We start from the raw sequence: 26,723 nt of genomic DNA on the forward strand, positions 1-26,723 counted from the left end.
AATAAAGATTGCACTCTGTGAAAAATTGTTGTTCAAAAAATGCGACAATTTAGGACAGTCTAAATGTCCAATAACATTTTTACCATCCATTAACGAAATACTCCTCATGAAAGTACAAACTTTTCTCTAAAAAACAAACGATCGGATCGATGTCCAGGTTTAATCGCATGTTTTTTCTGCTCAAAGTCGATCGATATTATTTTTACTTGTGTTTTAATTGTAATTTTCTAAAGTTCTCGAGTATAACCTGTTTAACTACTGTCGATTGAGCATCTCGTTTTAATTTCAGTCGGTAATTTTGCATCTAAACATATACGAGTAATTAATTCCTACAAGAAATAGAAGTGAACGTGCATAAATTAATATGAAAAAGGGTACTTGTAATAAGTAAAGCATTAAGCAAATATAAAAACGTAATTTGTACAAAAACAAAGTATCGTGTAATGAAAGGGTATAATAAAATGCGGAATTTAATATAAATTCTAATTATAGATATACGATAAGAGGTAATCTAACCATTTTTCTTAATACTGGAAGGAGAAGGATTAAGTAAGCGAGATGAAGAGTTTAAAATATACAGAACCGATGAATAAAATTTCATCAAAATGAACCACCGCAACGTTGAATGTTATTAAACGACTAGAATATAATACCATGTATATATTATTAGATACGAAGGTAACGCATAGGGAACATGTTCGTGTAATAGGAGTGCATCCATTATACATGCCACTTGTAATTTTTTCTTCGAAAAACCGGAATTCTCATCTGGATAAATGTTTTCGATGAAACATTTAGCTCGTTTTCGAATTATAAATTAGCACATCTTCGATTTTTGTGAACATTCTTCTATTCGTTTCCATTTCAGTTTCGTACTTAATTATTATAGATCAGTTTCGTTTAACGCTAAATACAATGTTAGTGTCGATGATCGAAGCGGTCAATAGCCACACGCGTGCGATGGTGGGAGAGTTGGTAGATCGTAAACTCGAGTGGGGATGCAAACACTCGTTTGCCTTCTTCTTGTCGACGAATAGATCTCTGTTCCAGAGCGAAGAGAGTTCAAATTAATCATCGTAATATTCGTAGAAAATAAACTACACTTTGATGTGTACATATCCCGACATTTTTTTAAATATAACAAGCAAAACATGCACTTACTATTTTAATATACAAGAAATACGTCAACACGTTTTCTCGTTAGAATGATCGTCTAGCAAGGAGGGTCGAAATAAATGATCGAACCCTTTATAAAAAATAAACTATACTTTGGTCTGTACATATCCTGATATTTTTCTAAATATAACAAGCAATCCATGCACTTACTATTTTAATATACAAGAAATACGTGGCCACACTCGCGAGCTTCTCGTTAAAATGATCGTCTACCAAAGAGGATCCAAATAAATGATCGAAACCTTTATAAAAGATAAACTATAAATTGGTCAATACACATCCTGACATTTTTTAAAAATATGACAATCGAAACTTACATTCACTGCTTCGATATGCAAGAGTCGTGTCCGTTTCGATTTCATCGGACCGTTTCGAAGCGTGTTTTCGCCGCTACGCACTCGCGAGCGTTTTCTCGTTAAAATCCGCGATACGATGAATGAACTACCGATGCCGCTAACGACGACGTCCGCTCGAATAATCGCGAGATAATTACTTTCCTGCACACGGTCGGTCCAAATCGCTCGGAAGCCGGATCTCCAGTGTTCCCGCGGGAGTTCCAAGGATTCACAAGCGGACGGACGCGTTAAACCGCAGGAAGGAACGGTCTTTCGCTGCCCCGGATATCTAACTCGCAACTTCTACGAGGACATTTCTGCCCGCAGCTTTTGTAAAGCTGGCCTCTTTGTTTCTTTGTTCTTTGACCCCGTTTTGTTCTTTCCCCGTAGTTCTCGAAGCAACAGTCGATACCAGCTGGACGAACGACTGCAGGAGAACGATTCCACGGTGTTTCGAACGATTAAAAACGAAAGAGGGAACAATTGAACGTTGCAGCGGGCTCAAACTCTCGTCCTTTTCATCCGTTTGGGTATTACAAAGTCGAGAGATGAAGTTTTGAGAAATTAATCGCGTGGATTGGAACAGCATCGAGGAGATTCGGATACTTCGAAACGAAGAGAGAAGTTTGAGAGGAAAGATAACCAAAAACTGGGTATAACTGACCTCGAGATGTATGTTTCAAGAAATGTTTCGTTCGCGTAAATAATCGTTAGTGAAAGATGTGCCGATTTAATTTCTATTTTCTCAAATTCTATCGAAGAAATAAATATCGTAACAATGCATATTCCTCTCCGAGAGAATATTATCCACAGAGTATTGAATCGATGTGAACATTAGAATTCACTTTTTCAACATTGTGTACCTTCTCCCTGCTTCTTCCTCTCGAAATGTTTCTATCGATTCTACTTCGTTTCAACCAGGGTGATTACATTCCAAACAGTTCGCGCTCGTTTGGCTTCAAATTGTATTCTCTACATACATCCTCACGGATCGGGTATCACGGAAATTTGAGAAAATCATTTCGAAGGTTTTCATCGCGACCAAATGAGGGAATTTATGATGTTCATTAGCAGATCGAAGTTAATCTCAACCAGGGTGGTTAGATTCAAAACAGTTCGCATGCATTTAATTTCAAATCGTATTCTCGATCGATCACACAATTCGATCTTCTCGACACACATCTTCACGGATCGGTCGTCAAAGAAATTTCAAAAAATCGTTTCGAAGCTTTTCATCCCTAACGAAAGAATTTATAACGCGTCTTCGTCAACAGATCGAAATTAATCTCACCCAGGATGGTTAAATTCAAAACCATTCGCATGCATTTAATTTGAAATGGTATTCTCGATCGATCACACGATTCGATCTCCTCTCCACACATCCTCACGGATCGGTCGTCAAGGAAATTCGAAAAAATCGTTTCGAAGGTTTTCATCGCGGTCAGATGAGGGGATTTATGGTGCGTGTCCGCGAGCAGATCGAAAGCCTCGCTCTGCCTCCTTATCTGTCTCCTGCCTCATCCTGTTCCTCCGCTCGATGTTTCCTCTCCGCCTTTCTTTTCCTTCCCCCCGTGCTACCCCCCTTCTCGCCGTCGCGGACGACTAAATGGTGGTAACAGCGGAAAAGGATCCGCGCGCGTACGTGCAGAGCCACGTAACCGAGGACAGCAATATCGAGGGTGGGATTTATGGAGCATGACGGAGATTTACAACGCTCCTCGCGTCCAGGGGCTTCATGGATCGCTGGATCAAAGAGAGACAGAGACAGATACAGAGAGAGAGAGGGGAGAGCCCTGTTCCGCTCGCTTTCGACCGTCCTCCCGATCTTCTTTCCGCCGGTGACCGCCGCGGTGCACTGCTGCACCGCTACCTGCACCTGCACCCACGATCGCGTAATCGAGAAACGTCAGATGCGCCCGCGGCCGAACGCGAATCGAATCGAGCTGAGGCGAGACGCGAGGGAGAAACCGCCCCGGTTCGATGTACGCGCGCAGAACCCGGTATAGTGTATTTAGTCGGTGGCCAGTTCGTTAAACGAACACGTGCGAACTGTACCAATATAGCGTTTCAACTTCACGGGACGCGGTATTCATCGATACGTGCAAAAGTTTCCATCGTGAATCAACTCGCAAGGGAATCTACCGAGAACGAAACTCTTGGACGAATTTTTACCAATTATATTTAATCTTTCTCTGGAATTCGAACGTAGAATGTTGTTCGATTCGAGATAATTTACCTGGAAGGATACTGAAAAGATTCGAAAAGAGGTGAAGGAATTGATATAGGTAGAAATTTTAATGAACTGAGAACAGGTACTAAACAAGTACAACTTACAATACATTGCACGTGTAAGTACATTGTATTTTGCAAACGTTTCCCTGGGAATTTTACTACGAAATGGTTCAAAAGTTGTGCAAAAATATCGCTTGAATACTACACCATTTATACAAATTTCGCTGCAGTGTTATTTACGGTTTGAAAATTATAGAAATATGTCGTTTCTACGCTACTCCACTTCTAGAAATTTTATCACAGTATCGTTTACGGTTTGAAAGTTGTAAAAAAACCTCGCTAAATTTCTCGAACCGGCCCACTGCGCGCTGACCAATGGCGAGACCACGTTCTTGGTTCCTTGGAGTCCGTACATCCAGGGGTAAGTATATCTCGAAGCTCGTGTGGTCGTATCTTGGCCCATTTACGATTGGGGCTTGCCAGTTCGGTGGTCACCGACGGTATCGAATCGCCAGCCGCGGGAAGCAGCCAGTCCGGAGGGCGTCAACAACGCGATAGGTTTATCGAGTGGCGAACCGCGGTTATCGTGAGAATGCCGAAAAAAAAAAGGAAAGGGAGAGCAGAAAGGAGGAACGAGAAGAAACTCGCGGCACGACCGACGAGCAAATTGGACGAGCGTAAGCGCGGTAGATAGTGTCCTCGTCCGAAAATACTATACGACGCGTTGAATGACGAAACGTCGCCGAATCGCGCGCGGACCTCGAAACGGAACTCGATTGAACAGTTTGCCAAAGAGTAGATTTGACCGTGGTCATGGTCGAAAACAAAGACACGGGGTGACATTGCTCATTATGTTACCCCTGATAGAAACTTTCATCAATTTTGATCAGTGTGTACGTATCGTAGGGTCTGGGATCAAGAACGAGAAATGTATTTTTATGAAGGAGAAAAATCTAATATCATAAAGCAGACCTAACCCAGACCTAACCCAGTCCTGATAATTAGGTACACATTGTACGGTTAATGAAATTATTTGAAAACTAGTTTGAAATTTAGTTTCTTCAGGGGAAGGAAATGGAATAATTTAGTTCGTTTAGGGGAAAGGAAACTATGTAATTTAATTTTCTAAAGGAAGAGAAACTAATTTAGTTTTTTTAAAAAGAAAGGAAGTTAATTTTGTTTTTTTGGAGAAAAGAAAACTAATTTAGTTTTTTAAAGGGAAGGAAACTGTTGAACCGACAATTAGTGTCGAACCTCTCGTTGCCCTGTTTACAAGATAGAAAACACCTGGAAGAGATTGTTTTCAGAGACAAAATTCCTCTACCGTTTCGAAGTATCTCCAGAAAACAGGATTTTGTCAAGATCCGTCCAAGATCGATCTCGTCGAGGTATTAAAAAAATGTGGAAACCGAAAAGAAACGTTTCCCCGGGTGACGTAGCCAATTGAGTACTAAATTCAGGGATAATCATCGCAAGGAATTTCTCCCGGAAAAGTACCGTACAACCAGCGATGAAATTTATTACACGTTCTTCGTACGTTTCAGTGTTCGCGCGTAATCCCCCGCAGTACACCCTGTATATCGCGCAGCTTGGCTACGAGGTGACACCTATCGACTCGTGTACGCGTGTCGCGTAGTTTTTTTTTTTTCCTTTTTTTTTTTTTTTGTTTTTTTGCCGTTCCCGTTTCGCTTTTGTTCTTTTTCGCGTGAACGCGACAGGTAGTTGAATTTTATGGGTTATTTTATCGCGACGATCTGCGGAGAGTTAAACGGAACGCGGTGAGTTATTTTCGTGGTATTTCGCCGCGATGGAGCGGTCCTCTGTTTTATGGTGAATCGATATCGCCATATTGCACGATGATACAAGTATATTGAGACGAAGAGAGATCGTCGGGTTATAAATTCTGGCCGGTTTCGGGCGCGATCGATTATTCAGAGATGACCCGGCCGCATCTGGCTTTCCGCGGCTCTGCATCCCAAATACGGTTGCGAAAATCTGGATTAAAAGTAACCCGGGACTTATTTAGAAACGCTACATTTTTTACGCGATTGGTCGATAAAGGTGCAACTTCGTGCGAAATTGCCAGGATCGATCGATAACGAATAGACACGGAACGTTTAAATATTGTGAGTCCCCATTGAGAAGTATTTGTTAGAATTTGTTTGGCAATTTTTAACGATATTGTCAAGGTAACTTTCGTGTAATTTTTGTAACGAATTTTGGAATTTTAGAATATTTTGAGAGGATCAAGAACGTTTGAGAATAAATGCTCCGTAATTTACTGAGACGAATTTTAAATATAGTATAGGAACGACACGTTCGTGGATTATTATAAAAGTTTCTATTTGAACGTGAATCGTAAATGCTATAATTCACTATTTATGGAAATTTAAAGTAAACGATCCAAGCCCCTGTTTGTATCCAGTTACAAGCCTTGTAACAAGCTTCACTTATTGTCAAATATTTCAAACGTATAAAAACTTACGCAATCGTGTACTTATTGAATAACTTTTCGTACACCTAACGCAAAAGTGCAGCGACGATTTTATAAGGTACGAGGGACCAACAGATTTGTAAAATATCGAAATAAATTGAGTCCTGTCGGAGTACCGGACTAATCGAAATAAACAAATAATCTCGAATTGGGTGTTCCAAATATCAATTTCTATTACCGAAACGAGAGATGACTGTCGGAGGCAATATTCAGCGAACTTCCGTGATATTCGATCAAACTGTTCCATCGCAACAAAATTGATAAAATCGGTAACAGTTATCGGTGCATATTTTCCGTGTAATTTCGTTCGTCCGTGCGAGCAGAAAAAAAAATCAACCGATCGTTAATTACGATTACGTAACGAATGAAATTAAAAAATTCGTATCGTCTTTGTTGAAATTTTGCAACGAGTTCATCTCGCTTGGAATGTTACGTCGTTACGAAAAACCAGGCAGCAACGTACGGTCCCTGGTACCGAAAGCTTCGATATTACACACTGCTTTTTACACAAAATATTGCCATACTCCGCTAGCTCCGCTTTTACTTCGACCTTTGAATTTAAAATTCTTGCAAAGTTTCTCCCGGGTATCTTGTATCTCAACAAGCCCTAGTGCTACAATAGATATGACAATGTCCCAGTTCTACAACCTGGAACACTTTGCTTACGTTATCCGTAATCGTCTTTGGAAAACGACCTTTGAAAACAAGTATTTTACGGAGTAATAGCAGTTTCGTAAGTTGGGAAATTTTACTTTATCAAGAACTTGTAATTGTATAGAATAAATTCTATGAAACGATACCTCGTGAAATTGAAACAAACGTTGCTGGGATTATTTAGCCTAATCTAATCAGAACTTGAGATATCTCGCACCGTGAATTTTTTGCTCATAGTGTACTAGTCCCTTTGTTGTACCTTAATAGTTTCTCGAAGTCAAAAGGAAATTGACTTTAGGAAGTTAAAGAAATTATTGCCATCCTTGAAATCGCACAACTTTCATCGCCAATCCTTTCGTACATAATTACACACATTTAAGCAACTGTGAGCTACCAACATTGTACGTAAATTATTTCACATGTAAGAAATTATTCTCACACTATTCCACCCTCTTCAAAATCGCATAGCTTGCGTCAACGTTTCCTCTATACGTCCTCTATACATACAACCAGAAAACTTTCCACGTAAATTATTTTCTATCCACAAAATCGACTATTATCGATATTCTTAACAGAGAAAATATCGTGGTTTCCACTGGACCACCCTGTATGCCATCGATCTCTCGCAAATTCGCTCTGCAACGAGAATAGTGCATCGTGAAGCTCATACTCCAGCGCACATACTTTCTCTCTCTCTCTGACTCTCGTTACAAACGGTACACGCGATATCGGGTCGCTCTTGGATCGTCAATCGATCGATCGTCCGAACTATCGTCCTCCGTCAACGTATAGAATCCGATTTCTCGGTGCACGGACCGCGGCCATTCCGCTAATTAATGTTTACGATTTCCATTAGCGCGACGCGACCACAGCCGCTTTGACTTCCTGCGAGGGGAAACGCAGGCCCCCCCGCGCGTGTACGCTTCTACGTGCAGACGCATCCCGTTTTCACAACAGCCAATAGACGACGCGTTTTGTTACGCGAGCTGGACGACGAAGAAACCGCGCGCGGAATTCCACGAGAGTCGGTCGACTCGTAACGATCACACGGATGCAAATAATGTATAGAGAACCGGTAAGTTAGAGAGTCTAGAGAACATTGTGGGATCCATTTTTATCGGGATACACTCCGAACGACTATAATTTTCATGAATTTTTTCGCGTTCTCTTACACTATACTGTTTATGCGTGCTCTCGTCGAGAACTAGAGCACTAGAGTACGATCGTTCGAATAGAGTACGTACTATAGGGAGATGGCAAGTTGGTTGGTCTATGGGACGCTCTGAGATTTAGTTTTATCGTAATAGAGTCTAAGTAACTACAACTTTTGTAAACTGTAACTTTTTTCGTGACTTTTTACACTATGCTGCGTATGTGTGCTCTCGTCGAAAACTAGAGTACGATCGTTCGAATAGAGTACGTACTATAGGGAGATGGCAAGTTGGTTAGTCTATGGGACGCTCTGAGATTTAATTTTATCGTAATAGATTCTAAGTAACTACAACTTTCGTAAACTGTAACTTTTTTCGTGACTTTTTACACTATACTGTGTATGTGTGCTCTCGTCGAAAACTAGAGCACTAGAGTACGATCGCTCGAATAGAGTACGTACTATAGGGAGATGACAAGTTGGTTGGTCTATGGGACGCTCTGAGATTTATTTTTATCGTAATAGAGTCTAAGTGACTACAACTTTCGTAAACTGTAACTTTTTCGTGACTTTTTACACTATACTGTGTATACGTGCTCTCGTCGAAAACTAGAGCACTACGATCGCTCGAATAGAGTACATAAACTCTAAATAATTACAGTATAGTCACTGTACTATAAGGGGCTGGTAAGCACCAGAATTCTTCTTGGCCTTGTGACGTCTCGCTCGCTAACTTATCAGATTTCCATAGCAAGCGTTTGCAAATTAATAAAGAATTGTAATAAAAAAAAACCACGAGAACTACATACATGAAATCGTAACGAATCTGGTTCCTACTTTCGGTACGTCGACATACGCGTACACGTTGCGAGTCAATTGTTGTTTCTGCATCGCAAGTGGAGAACGGTGACTAAGCTATTTGTCGCAATATTCGTGGGAACATCCGGCAAACGATTGATCGAAACGAAGCGCGCTTCGTTTACTTCGTGAAACGAAAATGTTATATTTTGTAGGTTTGTTTGGACCGCGGAGATTTTGCAGACATGAAGATAGCGTTATTTTGAAACGAAGATAATGTTCCTTCTACGTATAGAGCTACTTTGATAGGAACGGTTCGTGTTACAGTTGCAATCGTTCAAAAAGTAATTGTACGTTCTGATTTTATTGTTTGTGAGTGTATTATTGTATTCATTCGGTGGAAACGATTTTATGAAATATCCGATTGAAAGTTTCATTATGGAAGTCGATGCTGAAGACTCCGAGAACTCACTCTATTCGTTACTTAAATTTGATCCTTACGTACAATTATATTATATAAACCTTTCTTTAAGAAAAAAATTAATGTCTTTATATAGTAGTATAAGTGTTTTAAGGGCCTATAAACTGTAAAAACACTCGAAAGTAAACGAACTTGAATTACATGGCACTGAAATCAAATATTCCACTCGTAATTACTACTCTATTCGCGATATCGAAGAACGTTGAGTTGAAGTTTACACGGATGCACCCAAACACGGATGAAATACAATCATCGAACGCAATTGTCTTCCGGGTATTATTGCACGCTCGCGATCATCGAATACGAGTGACGAACGACAAATAATAATAGCAAGCGACGTTAAACGATCGATATTCGTTCGTACTTTCGCGAACAACTCGTAAGATCTCTCGAAATTGTCGGTCGAATTTCGTGGCCCCGGTTGGGAATTTTTCTAACGAAACCGGAAGATCATCGACCTGCCGAAGCGATTTCGAATCCGTGCACGCGACGACGGCGGACGCGACTTGATTTACTTGCGCTGGCAATTACGTCAATTGCGGCATAGGGTGTTGTAAAATCGGTAGGGGGCCCACTACGATACTCGACAGAGCCGTACTGGCACATCCCAGACAAGCAAACGAAATTTATAGTCCACGTTAATCGCATTGTGTAACTTAAGCTTACGTTGCAACGCATAATTAACAGAAACGCGATCATCGGGTAGCCCGTAGGTGTAGGCCACGTTGAAAGAAAGCTGGTTCGTAAGCAATAAAGAACAACGTTCAACCGACGACCTCCGATTTTGATTAAACTGTCATAGTTACACGGATGTGGAGCATTGAAAAATATTGAACTTGTATTTTTGTATCCACCGATCTACGAGGGATTAAAACCACCCTCAAAGTCATGGATGACGCACTTAACCGATTAGTCAATTAACGGGGAAAATATATCGAATATGACATTAAATTTTTTACGAGAAATCACAAGGATCCCGGTGGGACCTTTCAATGGAACATTTATTCCATAATTTCATGGTAAAGCGAGCGTTGTGTCTTTGGAAAGAAGATTTTAAATTCTCCTTTTCGGGATTGTTTCAAGATGAAACGTTTAAAACAAGAGGTACTCTGACACGATATAAAACTGATATGGACCAACAAACAGGAAAAATTGTTTTCGAATAAAAGTTGACGAACGAGGGCAACGTATAGCGATTCATTCGCGAGGTTTGTTCATTCGGTTAAATTTGTACTCGTTCGTTGTAAAATTCTCAATTCTGTAATTCGTATATTAAAAAATACATCAACGATGACATCTGCAAGCTCTTCTCTCTATACGAAACTATTACCTCCTACATTCAATTTTAATTAAATGTCCTAAAAATGTACCTCTCTTCTCTACCCCCAATAATCTATCTTTTCTTCAACGTACAAATATTTCTCTTCTCTCTGTACAAAACTATTACCTACCCCCTACTTTTTCGAATTAATCACTGGAGAAAGAATCAATTCCACAATCGTAGTTTCAAAATATACGAAACTATTACCTATCTCCAACATTGAACTTTTATTAAATGTCCTAAAAATGTTCCTCTCTTCTCTACCCCCGATAATCTAACTTTTCTTCGACGTACAAATATTACTCTTCTCTCTGTACAAAACTATTACCTATCCCCTATTTTTTCGAATTAATCACTGTAGAAAGAATTAATTCCACGATGGTAGTTTCAAAATTCTACTTCCCGCCCCCGAAGAAACGTTCCAGAGTCGTGAAGCAAAGATTCTCGTCTACGAAAAGAGAAAACCAAATACCGTGGAAAAAGACAGAGAGAAATTGAATTTCGCGACACGAGACACCCATTTTGGTCCTCGAGGCGGATAAACCTCGCCTTTGTCGTCACCGGTGGTCTACGGCGTGGCTTATGGCAATTTCGCGGCCGTCACCCTCCCCGTGGAAGAAGAAGGGGACGAAAGGGGGCCCACGATGCCCATACGATATCTCGAACGACGGTGCCGCGACGATAGTTATGAATCGAACGCGCAATGCGAGTCGAGTTTATCGGGATCGCGAAATTATCGCTTCGGGGACGCGAACAAATTGTCGGGGCGATATTTATAAATTATACTTCGCGCGGGCGCGAGCACGCGGACCTTTTGTGTTTCCGGACGGTCGGTGCCCCGACGATTTTGTTATTTATTAACGCCAACGGCGCTGTAAATATTCCAATTTATCGCGCACCCATAAATTTCGTCCCTTATTACGATCGATCGCGGGTGTTTCAAAGCGCGCGCCGAACCCGCGGACCTGTTTGAACATAGGTGGTCGGTGTGTTCGGTTCTGGTGGACCTTTTAATTCTTCGACGCTCGTGTTGTTGGTTTTTTAAAGTGCTTTTCGGGAACGTCGGGCCACGAACGGTGTTTACGAACCGTTTCCGCGTAGAACGCCGCACAGGATTCACCGGTGTATTTACAAAACGCGCTTTATTTCGCGGCAAACTGCGGGGGATTATTTTTGCACGAATACGAAGTTACAAATTTTTTTCGGAACGAGTTTCGTTAATACAGCGACCGATCGAATTATTGCGAACATCTTTGAAACTATTCATTATTCGAAGGCTATGAACAGAATTGAAAATGTAGTTAATTCGGAGCAACGTCTTGCAACTATTTTGAAACTTTTAAACTGTAAAAGAAGTATATACGTATTAATATTTGGTCACGTCACCTTTCTCATCTATAATTTACTGAACACGACTCTGCAAGTTTTTGAAGTTAAAATGGAGAAACATATGTGTAAATGTAAAAAATGTAATACCACGAAGAATTATATACTTTGGTGAAGTTATTTACATTGGATAGGAGGTATTGCGAGCACCTTTCAAACTATTAATTATTCGAAGGCTATAAACAGAATTGAAAATGTAGTTAATTCGGAGCAACGTCTTGCAACTATTTTGAAACTTTTAAACTGTAGATGGAATATATATCTGTCAATATTTGTTCACGTCACCTTTCTCATCTATAATTTACTGAACACGACTCTGCAAGTTTTTGAAATTAAAATGGAGAAACATATGTGTAAATGTAAAAAATATAGTGTCGCCAAGTATTATATACCTTGGTGAAATTATTTACATAGGATAGGAGGTATCAAGGAACACGTCGACGATTGTACACAGTGTTCGCGAGTTATTGTTTAACGTCATTGCCCGAATAACAGTACAATTTATGACCTTTACGTTGGATCGGAGAATGTCCGTTACCGGCCACGATTATAGCCTAATTATGTACAAACTGAATCCGCGATCTCTCGAGTCAAGGAGAACCGCGGCTGATTTACTTTTCCTTTTCAAGATAATTAATAGCATTATTCAGTGCCCCCAACTCCTCGAGTTGATAAATCTCTATGCCCCCACGAGATCGTTTAGGCTCGTACGGATATTTCTCCCACGTCTCTGTACGTCCTTACGCGTTAATCCGGATCCGGTAAACCGGATATGCGATATCGTGAATTCACTCGTTCAGATTTATTCGGTAGCAACTCGTACATTATCTCGGTAATTCGACGATATAAATTTTTGCAAAGTACTCGATTCGTCGATTGCACATTTTCTTACGTCCTGTATCGAACGTCGCAACGAAGAAGCATGTGAAAAAAATGATAACGCAGAGAATAATAGATTTCGGTGCTCGCGACAAAATATCAGAATTAAATTACACACGCGTTGAAAACGCGTTATTTATCAATTTCTCTACCGTTTACATATAAATTTCTTTCTTCATTAACCCTTCAAAAATCACTCAAATATCGAGCGTGTAACATCTCTTAAATATTTCCAAAAAAATGTCTTGCGATACGAGTAGGTTAATGATAATATACGACGGAGTAACTCCTCTCTCGATCGATATAAACTTGATCGCAAATAACGCGCATACGGGTACGTTAAGTATCAGTTCTTGTCGTTCAAGATTCTTCGCACGTTTGTTCCGTCTCTCGATTCGTGCGAACTGAAAACCATTTTATTCCTACCTCGCGAGAAATACTCGTCGCGTGAAAAACTCCAACGACGCGTCGACGAAGAGTGTTTGAAAATACACGGACACGCAACGGGGAAAAATGTATACGCGTCGCGTATGAGTGACGGCGAGTGCCGGGCGTCAAGGTATAAATAAATTAAAGTATGCAAAAAGTATGTAAAAAATGCGCGCGCATGGCGCAAGAAAGGAAACAACAAAGGAACGAGACTCGATATTATAGGTAAGGGTCAAACCGCGAACGCGGCGCTCTAACCGCGAACATTTCCAAGGTGCGTCCGTTAAAGTGCAACGGAAATTACGAGAATGGCCACGGGATGAGGTTTGGTTCTCTGGGCAGCAAAGTTGCGCCGCGGAAGTTCGACCGACGCAAATATCTCCGTTGTTTGCGCTCGTACTCCGGTTCGGCTCGAAATTGTTTACTTTCCGGCCGACGAGTCGATCGTCCTTCGAACCACAAAATCGCGTTCTCGATGTCACGAGCATCGTAAGAAACGTTTTCGCAATAACACCGAGTGGTAACTTTGTTGTATACGCGCGAGAACACAACGGTAGCAACGTGTAAACACTTGTTCAGAATATTAGGGAACTTGCCGAAAGTAAACTTGAAATTGTTTGAAAGCGAATTTGAAGTCGAAAAAATATTTTTTTTGATATTTTACAAGATAAAGTGAGTAATTGTAGCGATTCAGTTGAAATGAAATACCAAGGGACGTCACCTTTACTATTGGGGGGAAAAATTGAGACTTGTTCCGTGCGAAACGATAGTTCGAGTATTTAAAAATAATATAAAAAAGGTCGGGTTGAAGGAGTCGCATTATTGATAAATATACAACTTCTACGGGTGAGAATTGTATTTTTCTACAAAGAGTTATCACCGAAAGGATAGTACTCAAAGCTTTCAAACCCGTAAGATGGAAATATTACGTAAAACGATTGTTCCATGTTTCTAACTCGGCGCAGGGAATGTACTATTAGCGGTCGAGAAGAATGCAGGTGGATCCCGGTGATGACACTGCGGCGTTCTTCTCGAGCGCGTACTGTACACGAGTACAGTGTGGAATTTCGTACAGTGGTCCGTACGGTACGAAAACGAGAAAGCTATGTAAAATAGAATAAATTTCATCCCACGTTGAGAAATTACAATAATCGACTAATACCGGAATAATGATTACGCGGTATCCCTAATCTGAAAGTCGAAACGTGCTTGTCAATTACCCCCCTCGTAATTCCCCCGATGGGGTTTTCCATCCACTAGACCTCCGAGACAATACATCGTTGCAATTAGACGAGCGTTTATCCTAGCACGTACAGCTGCGAGAATCGAATTATAGCGAAATAGAAGGAAAAAAAAAAACGAGGAAAGAAAAAGGTCCGGAGTGTCGCCGATCGTACAAACGACGACATTACAATGTAGCAAGCAATCGTTGCGGTTCGAAATTTAATAACCGTAATCCTGGTTGCGTAATATTAATGCCGGTGCAATTACTGCGATCGGAATCGTTTTCTGCGAAGCCGAAGAACGTTTCTTCGGCCACGACTTTTGTTCGATTCGCGTCGACGTAATTTCAGTGCCTCGTTAAAGTACGCTAGTCTCGTTATTACGGCGGGGCACACCTCGCGGCGCCTTATGCGCGGCCATCCTCAATTTCTGAACACCTTGTGTATGCAAATTCGTGCCACATGTCTAGCGCAGTTCAATGACCAAAGATGCGACGACACGCCGCCGTGTACACGCCGTCATGAAGTACAATGCGGTGCAATTTTCGCCCAATGTGCAACAACGCCAGGTGCACACGAGAGATGCAGAAAGCATCCACGAAAGTGGCGCTCGCGGAACGAATTCCCTTCCGGGACACCGCGACAAACGGAAATCGCGCTCTAAACGCGGGGAAACGATGCCGATTTTTCACGAATTTCACGCCGGCGACGTTAATTAACGCTTTCGAGATCGTGCAGCGGACTACCGAGATAACGGACACTGTGTAGATATTAAGGGGGAAACCGTCACGGTTTCGTAAGATGGATATTTCTTTTTTTCTTTTTTTTGCTTTCATGTATTTTCTTGGAATTTTAACCTTTCAAGGACACTGTCTTTGAACATTGCGCCGAAAATCGAAGAATTAACGAACGCGTAACGTTCTTCGCCGAGTGAATTTTTTTTCAATAATGTGTCTTTCTCGATATAAGTTCTTTTTCAATCGGTGGCAAATTTTTCTCGATTTTGATTTTTTCTTCAAATTTGAACTGTGTATTTTAAATAATATTCATTGGTATTCTTTGAGCAAGGTTTTTCTTTAATCTTGCTGTTTTTAAACACGTGAATGTTTTCAAACGATCCGTAAGCGATAGCGACGTTCGTTCAGTTTTTAACGATTCTATTTATATGTAACACTGATTACTGGATCAAAGAAATCCACGTCTATCCTAATATTTTTTTTTTTGGAATAGTCACAGATGAAAATTTATATTTGGAAAGGATTTAAATTAACGCAATGTTCTAACGCAACCAGCATCGCTTAATTTCCGAGCAAAGTCATTACCCGTTATTTATTTTCATTATTTACTATGCACTCGTACCGTCCAATACGCAGCGAGATACTCTCAAATGGAATAAATTTAAATTCGGTTAATCGACATTTCAAATGGACCGAAAAAGTAATAGGCTTTCGTACAAACGGAGCAGAGAAATTATAAATTCCTTTTCCCTGTAGAAGATAATTTTTTTTGCAAAAAATGTAAAAACCTCGTTCAGTAGCTTAAAATCATTTCAAATGGTATTTACAGTAGGTAAAAGTAATAAAGGTCGAACAAATATTTAAAGATTAACGTTTACTTAAGAAAATGATTCCATATTCTTGTTTCTCAGAAAATTAGATACTTTTCATTTTTATTCCCGTGCATAATTATGCAGAGAACTTTTCTAAATGTTTTTTGACACATTCTTTCTCGATTCTTGTACAAACTTCCTTGTTTTTGATTCCGTGGAGAGTGATCGTCGCTCGAATCGATAACCGTTTCGATAATGGTGCTTCTACGCCATACAAAGTTACGCACCGATACCATCGAGTGCATAAAACGTTGATCTCGTTCACGAGCCAACAGTAGATCGTTTCGCAGAATCGCTTTTATTACGACGAATTTCACGTGACACTTTCGTACGCTTCGGATCACCGTCGTCCATTGCCACGCGACGAAAGAATCCCAATAGAAATTTCAAAGATAGATAAAAATTTCTATTTCGAGGCTGAACACTAATTACGCTTCTCTGGACAATAATTTCAAATGTAAAAGTCTTTTATCGTCAACGTACACATGTTCTCCAAAAAGGAAACGCGATATTAGATTTCAATTCGATAACAAAAGTAATTTTTTACTCAGCTCGCTTTCTACATCCAATGCTAACTTTCCGTATTGTTAATTCTCTTTCCACTTATTTTTTCGTATCACTATCGAGTTCGCGGAAGAATTCCGTATTTCAATACGTGCAGATAATTTCACCGCTCCGGTTATAAACAAACGAGTAAAATGCGTCATTTGGGTACTCGTTGTTCTATTTGTCTCTCGTACGATGCAAAAGAAACATTTTCAATATCTTTCATCGATTACACGCGGTACGAATCTTCTCTTTAAAATACAACTTTTCCGTTAATTCAATAGCGTCGTGTGCAATGAAAACGCATTGTTATGATATCACGGAATAAAGTACACCTTCGTCTCATTGTATTTGCAATAATGTTTTGCGCGTACGAAGTTTATCGAGCGCGGTAACGACATTTGCTAAACACTCGCGAACCGAGTCGTGGGAGGGGTTAAAATCGTCCAAGGAAAATGGCGCGGACGTTTCGCGTATTTGGGGTGAAAACTGCGCCCGTGCGGGATCGCTTAGGCGAGGGATGGATTTTTTTTTTTTCCGTTCGTCCAATCGGCACACCATAGGAGAAAGATGGCGTACGGCCATAATTTATGCACCCCACTCTTCGCGTGCGTGATTTTTGTTGGGGCCGTCCACGTACGCGACGCGTGGAAAGCCGGGCAGATGCTGTACCACTGAAACTTTCGAAATGTCGAACCGTTTCGAATATCGTGCCAATTTGAAATAAAAAGGAGAAAGAAAAAAAAGAAAGAAGAAACGAATAAATAAAACGAAACCGACTAGAGAGGGAAAAAATGGTCACGCGTCCAAAACTCGAATGTAAAGTGATAGAGGTAAATGATGCGATTAAATCGAGAATGGTAATTTACTTGGTAGAAATCTATCGTGGTAATTTCGGTTTCGATATCATTTTTTTTTTTTTGTCGACCGGCTACTGAATTTATTTATTCGTTTTACCAGATTTTGCTTTTATTTCGTTCCATTCGTATTCAAATTATTACAAAATACGTCGTCGAATAGATTACGTGTTTTCTTTTATTTTTTCTTTTTTTCTTTTTTGTTTCATTCCAACGAACCACAAGCTGCCAGATAAATCTGAACAGCTCCGACTGTGAAGAGAAAGTAAAAACTGCAGCAAAGCCCGATAAAAAGAAACGTGAAGTGGTTGCTGCTCGACTCGGTAAATTCTTTATCATATCTTCGAGATAAAGTAGAATCTTTCGAGAGGGTCTAGGTCAGTGGTGTTCAACCTTAACCTTGCCGCGTGGTGTTTTCGTTGCTTACAAAAATATTGCGCGATCCAGTTGTAAAATACCCGGTAAAATTGTCCAACGTTGAACAACAAATTTATCATTGTTCACGAGCAAGTGAATTTCTCCGATTTTCCAACAGTATGTCGAAGGTGTTGGAAAAGAAACGTTGAAATGATTCTTTGGAAAATAATTTCAATCGTACGAACGATCCAACTATCGAATAACGTTCGGAACGTTCACTGGAGGGTGAATATTTCTCTGAAATAACTTGTAAACGCGAGAGAAGTGCCAGTATCGAATTCATGTAACAAAAAATTAACGCTTTTACTGTTTCAACTTCGAATTTGTCGCGTATTCCGGCCGTTCGGTGCAAGTTATGGCGCGTTTTGTAAATTCTCGTAATCGGTTTGCGCGTTCGGAATTTCCAATACGCGGGAAAGGGCGATACGCTCGATCGAGTCACTTTACAGCGAACGAAATTTTTCGAAGCCCGAAACAGATTTTACACTCTCACGGTTCGAAAAAGACTGCAACCGATCGTCGAAATTCAGCCGTCGCGGACGCTTTATATCGCGTAACGAAATACATTGAAAAACACGGCGAGCAACAGATTGCCGAAAAAAAAATGCAAAACCACGATCCCAAATAATTGACAACGAAGCAACGGATTGTCGAAAAAGGAAAAAAAAGAAAAACAAAAAAAAATGTAAAACCACGATCGAGAATAATCGACGATGGAACGACAGAGCGAGAGAACGTTCGCACTTTGTCACGTTCGATTTTCCACTACGATTAAAACCATAGTCGTTCGATCGTTCGACTGACTCTCGAATAACTCTGATTCTATCACGCTTGGGTCTTCTCGGACCCAGAAATACGTTTATCATCGCTCGATTATACCATTGATACGAGTTTCCTTAGAAATTCAGAAAGCACGATAAAATAACGGAATCCCACGTCTGGGTCATTTCAGACCCAGAGATACTTTTCCATCGTTCGGTTACATAGCACAGCTTTCGAGTTGGATGAAATAGTAGAGTCTTCGTTCCAAGTATTTGTGCGAGTCGAGGTCGAGTCACGGGTCCGTTTTGACCCAGGTGTGATCTCCGTTTCATCTCCTAAACCGTTGGTGTCGCAAACGACACTCGTGAACGTCGAGTACGATTCGCGAAACACTTCTCACGGAAGATCGAAACGATCACCGTCCCCGGTGACTTCGATCGAGGGACGTGCAGAGAAAAGCGCGGGAAACTGGCGGGTATCTCGCGCCCCTAATGCAAATATCCATCTGGAGCCCATAAACGAATACAATTTGTCGTTGAAACGTTACATGCCTCGTCGGTGAAAAATCTCATCGCTCGTCGAACGCATGCTAATTCGACAACCGGTCCCGGTATCCTCTGCCTTCGATGTCTTATCTTCGTGGGGGGTTGGCGAGGCCGATTAAAAAAATAAAAGAAAGCACATAGACACGAGCCGGTGGGGGTGGCCACGAAGAAGGGACGCCTAATAATCACCCTTGTACCGTGTCCCCATTCGCTCCTCGAAGACAGTTGGGCTCTCTATTTAATCTCGAGGTGACAAATGGTCGTGGCACTGATTCGGTGAGTCAAACATAATCCCGTCACCGCATGCAAACATCGATCGGGACCAATATCGGTCCGCGCCTATCGACGACCCTTCCCGAAACGATTCAGATAGGCGAGCACCGTGGAGGATAGATTCTCCTCGTCTATTTGAATTTCGAACCTGATCCGAATTAAAGCACGACCGTAGACACCGGTGTGCCTCTGGACGTGTTTATTAATATTATTGGTAAACTAGTTTCTACTTGGTTTTTTTGGATTTTCTTGAATTGGAAGAGCGTATCGTTCCACGACGAGAGAAGGGAGGGAAGAAGACACGTAGTTGCGTAGACGAGTAGAGAAGAGGGAAATATTTTGTGGAAGGTGAACGATATAATAATTATCAATATTTTAAACGCTTCAATTTAGTGTTTGTATCCTTTTGATAATTAAACGAGTATATCATTCTACAAGAAAGAAAAGGAAGGAAGGAAGATATACAATTAGAAGTAGTCGAGAAGGAAAAAGACTATTTGTGCAAAATGAATGATTGAGAAGAGAAATTCAAATTTTCAAATCTTTTAACAGACTTGGAAAAATTAAAAGAAAATTTTCTTCGTTTGTCATTTATGTTCACTTATCACTTATTCTTACTTACCAAAAAAATACAAAAATAATCCACAATTATTCCAATTATAAAAGAAACACGTATAAAAAAAATGTCTCCTTCCATTGTCATTTTCTTGTACAGTATTATGTTTCTCCAATTGCTACCTGTCGCAAACACGAGATCCAAACGTTTAAAATATTGATAAATACAATTAAAAACAACTTCGATCCAACGACGCGATTCTTTTTTCATCCGACGTTATATCCTACAAGCACTTATCGAATTTTCGAACCTAATCGATGGGAACTTGTCCTGCGACGGTATTCGAACCCCGTCGGTCGTCTCTATCTGGTGTTCGTCAATGTTGGTACTCGCGATAAGTTCACGCCGCGAGGAGAGAGTGAGAGAGAGACAGAGGGGGGAGTGGAGCAATGTTGTTATCGTTAATCGGAGAAAAATATCGGCTTATCGGCGACGCGCGAATTGTCAATACCGTTTATCTGCTGGCCGCTCTTCGTGCAGGGATATTGATTTTGTGACAATTTATTTGTGTCTGGAACTTTTTGCGATTCTTTGCGCCGTGGCGTGTGTATCTTTGAGGTTGCATTTACTTTTTCTTTTTTTTTTTTTTTTTTTAAATATTTCACTTCTCAGGAAGCTTCGTTCGCGAGCACAAAGCGATCGGTTTTTAATCTCGTTTGCAGACGCGTACGGTCTCGTTTCGAATCTTTCGATTGAAATTTGTACAAATTTTTAACAACCGAAAGTACGGTTGTCGAGCGTGTCTCGCGTCTGTAATCTACTTCACGAAGAAGAGAAACTACACTCGTGTGCTTATTAAGATTAGGACCCTCTTAGCAGAGTCGCTTCGAGTGTGAAACATTTTTGTGTATATAGTATACTCAAGTACACGTGGAACCTATGTTTGTTCTAACAATTCGTTAGAACGTAAAATTATAACGCGTAGACCGAGCGAGCCGTATTTGTAGTACCGCGGGCAATGATTCAATCTATAATAAATATCGTTCTCGGCTATTGCTCGGCAATTGCAATTGCGGTTGTTGATTTAGCGTAATATTCTTTGCTCGAACCACCGTAACGTTATTATTGTAACGATCTACTCGTGTTACTCGTCGGAACAAACGATTTTACATTGTGGGTATTTTGACCCAACAATGAGCCAGCTACCGCCATGATACGCGTACAGTCGCTCGTAAAAGTCTACGCGTAATTGTTGAAAATGAAACGTTCTCGATGATTTAACGAGCGTTTAATGATTTTTCAGCTTAAATCGAACGCGTCCCGATGAGTGACGTTTATCGAACCTTGTTGCAAGTGAACGCAAAGAGTACAGGTTATCGTGGTGCAGAAATGTAATACAAACATCACGAGTATATCGAATTTTAGAAAAATTCCAGCTATCGCGCTGCAAACGGAAATGGTTTCAATAACGGTGTCGAGTCTTGATTTACTTGGTTTTTTCACACCGTGTAAGACGGATCGTGTTTCTCGCGATGGACTGCAAGTATTTACGTATTCGTCCACCGAAAATCTTGCGTCCAGAATTGACAATTTTCATTCGAGTTTACGAATTTTTGAAAAGAATAAGAATTGTATGGTTCGTGAACGGAGCAAAGTCGAGAGTTTTTGGAACACAGGGATTTCGAAACGAATAAATTTAATACGTAAAACGACATCGTTTGCGTTAAACAAACGTTTTTCTTATTTCTAAGACACCTTCTCGAAGTTTATAGTTTAGAGTTCTGTGCGCGTTTAGAACTTCATCGTCACCAGTTACACTATTTGAAACGGTTCGTATTCTTCTTGAAATATTATACGTACAGCACGATGCAAGTATGCTTCGTATTCCCACATTTTTTTCGCCGTCAAACTGCATCTATGGCAATAATTGCAAACGACTCGACGCTAGTTACGATAAATGAATTTCTTTTCTCTTTTTTTTCGCAAGATTCTATAACTCCTCGTAGTTTATATTTCACAAACTATAGTTCCCCGCGGAACGCAAAACACCTTTGCGTTTAAAATCAATATTCACTGTCGTAAATCGAACCGTTTCAAATCGTTTTTCTCCTTCTCTGAATACCATCCATAAAACGCAACGCAAACGTACTTGCAAATGATTATCGCTACCGAACTTTTTCCATAATAATTACCACCATACCACTCACGACAAACAAATTTCTCTTCCGTTGCAAAACTCTATAAACTTTTCAAAATTTGTCCTTTATAATTCCACACGACCTAACACCATCGTGTTCAAAACTTACAGCCTTCACTCTCAAAAATCGAACTATTTTGAACGATTCTTATCCTATTTTTTAAATATCCTCCGCAAAACTCTGTATTCGCAAATTGGTATCGTCACCATACCACTCACGACAAATTTCTCTTCCGTTGCAAAACTCTATAAACTTTTCAAAATTTATCCTTTATAATTCCACACGACCTAACACCATCGTGTTCAAAACCTACAGCCTTCACTCTCAAAAATCGAACAATTTTGAACGATTCTTATCCTATTTTTTAAATATCCTCCGCAAAACTCGGTATTCGCAAATTTGTATCGTTACCATACTTTTTCCGTACGACGATCGTTTCTCGCGCAACGAAACAAAGCAAATACCAAAACCTCGAGAAATACGTTCGTTTCGCGCGCGTCGTTCGCTTACAACGATCAAAAGCGCAACGTTGTCGATGAAATCGGCCGTCGATTCGCGAACGGAACGAATCGGTTCGATCGCGCAGCCGAAGCGGTGATTTCGAAACGAAACGCGTCCACCACGGCGTCGTCGATTTAACGTTCGTCCGCGCAAACGTGCACGGTCATGTGCTGCACAGAGTCGAGACGTCGCGACGAATCGATAATTAATCGCTAATTATTAATCGCGGACGGTTTCGTCTCGAGGATCCACTCACTCGCGCGTATTAAACGATTCGACGGAAATAGTTCGTCGGGTCAAGTGTCGATTCTTTCGCGCAAACGGTGCGAGCACTGGAAACTCGAATTATAAACGATTATAAACGGAGACTCGACGCGTCCATCCTGACTCGCGAAATCGATGACTCTTCTTTCATTTTTTTCTTTTTTTTTTTTCTTTTTCCATCGCGGTTATTCTCGACGAGAAATCCACCGTTCTCTCGTCCGATACCGTTCGCGGAATTCGCGAGACCTTTCCTCACTCGGTTGGAAGTTTCGAATCGTACACATCCGGTTGGTAACCGAGAAACTCTAGCACACTATTTTTGGATGTATTGCCAATTCCGCTTGTTCCCCCACTTTCTTTTATCGCGGCCGCGGAAGTTGCCCGCTGATTTTCGGCACCGAACAATCGGGGGAAATCTTCCACGGGAATTGAAACGTTTATTTTTTGCTAAAAATCGATCGTTACTATTGTTCAATTCCTGGAAAAATTCTCTAGCCGAGATATTCGAATTCTCAACCCCTCTGGAATTTCATCACTGATTTTTTCACTCGCGTGGCCGAGGATCGGGGAATTCTCTGGTCGACGTCGAAACGAACGTGTTCGATAAAAAAATTGTCAAGCTCGATCTCTCGAGAGAATTTTTCTTCCCTTCGAGAAACTCGAAACGAAGGTTCCAAAGTTCACTTTTAACCCGGTAGGGGATTGCCAGTTAATTTTCAGCACTCGCGTAGAATTGAGGGATTTTTCGATCGAAATAAAAAACGTTCTTTGCTTCTCGTGGAAATTGTTATTCCTTGATTCTCGAAGAAATACTCTTTTTCTGATATTCGAACTTTGAACTCTCGTGCGGGGTTGCTCACTGATTTCCAGCACTCGCGTGACGAGAAGGATCGAGGAATCTTTTTTTTTTACCAAAACCGAAACATTCTTCGGGTGAATATCGCTACTCTTGATCAACTCTCGAAGGAAAAGTCGACGTGTCGAAAAAATTCTCACTATTCGAGAAATTCGAACTTTCCAACCCCGTACAGGGTTCTCCACTGATCGGCACTCGCGTGGCGGAGAATCGTGGAATCTTTCGATCGAAATCGAAGATCGTCCTCCGTCTCTGTTAAAAAATTGCTACTCTTATCTATCCATCGAAAGAGAAGTCCAAGTACCTGGGAAAAGTTGTCACTTTTCGAGAAATTGAAACTTTCGAGCCCGATTGCCACGTTTCGATCGTTCTCGGACGTCGATTACAACTAACGGTTGAACATACGAAAGAAACTGTCGTCGATTCGAGAAACTCGTTCGTTCCACGAGATTTCGTCCGAGCACCGAAATTCGCGATGGTGTTTCGACCGGAGGAAAAAGAAAGAAAAAAAAAAAAAAAAAAAAAATACCAGAAAAAAGAAAGAAACACAAGTAGCGTTCGCCGTAAGAAAAAGAAAAAGAATCCGTGCACGTTTCGCGACGAAAGTTTCGAAAACCGGTCGTTTTCGCGCGACTCGACTTACTCTTCGAACGGAACCGACATCCTGGTCGTCTGGGATCGAATCGTTGATAAATCCCGCGCTTATCGGTCACTCTCCGGCTGGTTCCGTCGGTGTACTTTTCCATGGTCGCGCGTCGTTCGGTGTTTTCCGTTTAATATCGTATTCACTCCGACACCCAAAACTCTCGACGATCTTTCGGCAAGTCCAAGAGCACGGTATGAAGTTCCTACTTTCTGAACACTACGTAGGAACTCTATACCTCGCTGCTGGATCTCTACCATATATGAACATACTCATCGAGAACCATCCCCCTCGTTCCAGCATTTTATTTCTCTTTTCTTTTCTCGTATGGCCGGTGACTGGTCTCTTCTCTTCTCTTCTTTCTTCCGCGCGGCTGCTGGCCGGTTGGCCCCCTCGACACTTTTACGCGCACTGGTCTCGCGCACTGTTACCTCCTCGTTCCCCGTTACCCCACTGGACGAACGTTCCACGAACCCCGGGGTACAACGTCGAATCGGATTGGCTCGAGTTCGAAACCGAACGACCGCGACGAGGAAGAGGAAACCCGCTACGGGCCGGCGTGTCCTATTGTCACCGATCGAGATCCGTTTCTAGTCGATTATTTCTTTTTTTTTTCTTTTCGGTCACCGGTAGACAATTCTTTTCTTTTTTTCCCTTCTTTATTTTTTCCCCCCATGTTTAGAAACCCGCGTTCTCCCTTAAATTCGTCCCGGTAACGAGTTACAAGTTCCGCGCACGATCACCCGCGAATTTAGGCTCCGTAACGGAAGCCCCTGGCGGAGGTTCGACGACACGTCGAACGAGGGAGGGGAAACGACTCGTTCGACGCGTTGAACTCGGAACGATTTCCCGCGAACCTGCTCGCACGGCGGCCCGTGGAGAACTGAAGAGTCTCGAGGGGCACCGGCTAGGAAACACACATGACGAAGACACACACGGCCCTCCGAGTTTCCCCTACTTCGTTCGAGTCCGCCGGCGACACCGACGCCCCTGGCGGTGAAGAATGACACGACGTCCGCGAGGAAGAAGACGAAGAAGACGTCGAGGAAAGGGAGACGGGACAGGAAGGAGAGAGGATCAACGGCGTGGATCTCGATCGGGGATCGCGCTCGATACGACGATCGAGGCCCGCCTGTCGAACCTGCGGAAAAATCGATCGTTGCGTTTATTCCTTTTCCGTACCGACGGAAATTACAAGTGTCTCGAAACGATCGTTCCACCGACACGTGATCGACGAGTACTCGATCGACGATGTAACTGCTTGCAACGAACGGTTTGCAGTTTTTTTTTTTACCGATTTCTTTTTTTTCTCTCATTTCGAAACGGAGATGACCTGTGGAGTGGAAGAAGCGCGAAGTGGATCTGGACTGTGGAGATTGTCAGGGAGAGGGGAACGTGGAGATTTTTTTAACGTTTCGGGAACTTTTGGAGGCGGATGGTTTCCGAGTTGTGCGAATGAGATGGACCGGATCTGGACTTGGCGAGGATGTACGAAAGTATTACGCGCGAACGATTTTTTCTTCGTTGCGGAGCGGAGATTGTTAGGGAAAGTGGAAATGTAGATTTTTTTAGGGTTTCGGAGGTTTTAGAAGCGAAAGTGTCCGAGTTGTAGGAATCTGAGAACGAATCTAGATTTAACAGAGATCGATGAAAGTATTAAATGTAAACAATTTTTTCTTCGGTTAGGAGATAAACCAGATGATAGAATTACGAGATTATCGAAGATTGGGAAGAAACGTTGAGGTTCTTCTAGCGTTTCGGAGCTTTTAGATTTGAAAAGTTCTCGAGTTCTTCGAAATCTAAACTCGGTGTAAACATCGATGGAAATATTAACCACGAACAATTTTCGATCTGTAGAAATATAAAAAAGTACGAAGGAAAATTCGACGAGAAGTTTTGGAAGAAATTATTCACTCGGAAACACTCTGATTAATTTCAACTCTTTGCGCTTGAAAAAATCCAGAATTTCGCGACCAAAAAAAAAAAAATACAATACGTAGGAAATTTTTCTAGGTCAGAAATATTAAAAGAAGCATTCTCGGAAGGATGGTTCGCTCCGTTGTAAATTTCGAGGAAAGTAACGGGTCCGTGGACATCGTTTCGCGAACGCGTTTCTTCGTTAACAGTATCGCTGGCTA

At 41.4% G+C, this 26,723-nt stretch overlaps 2 protein-coding genes across 2 annotated transcripts in view; one reads left to right on the forward strand and one right to left on the reverse strand.

Annotated features, from left to right (window-relative positions):
- Positions 1–26,723, forward strand: part of LOC143148032 (UPF0489 protein C5orf22 homolog) — a 476,738-nt gene that overhangs the window by 141,499 nt on the left and 308,516 nt on the right. The gene's annotated exons all lie outside the window — the stretch shown is intronic.
- On the reverse strand, positions 945–26,175 carry LOC143148493 (uncharacterized). The gene is made up of 2 exons (XM_076314880.1): positions 24,586–26,175; positions 945–1,041 (listed from the first exon to the last, which is right to left on the reverse strand). The coding sequence occupies exon 1, from the start codon at positions 25,899–25,901 to the stop codon at positions 25,284–25,286; it is 618 nt and encodes a 205-aa protein (XP_076170995.1). The 5' UTR covers positions 25,902–26,175; the 3' UTR covers positions 945–1,041; positions 24,586–25,283.

This window comes from Ptiloglossa arizonensis, chromosome 6 (genome assembly GCF_051014685.1).
Source record: "Ptiloglossa arizonensis isolate GNS036 chromosome 6, iyPtiAriz1_principal, whole genome shotgun sequence".
Lineage (NCBI taxonomy): Eukaryota > Metazoa > Arthropoda > Insecta > Hymenoptera > Colletidae > Ptiloglossa > Ptiloglossa arizonensis.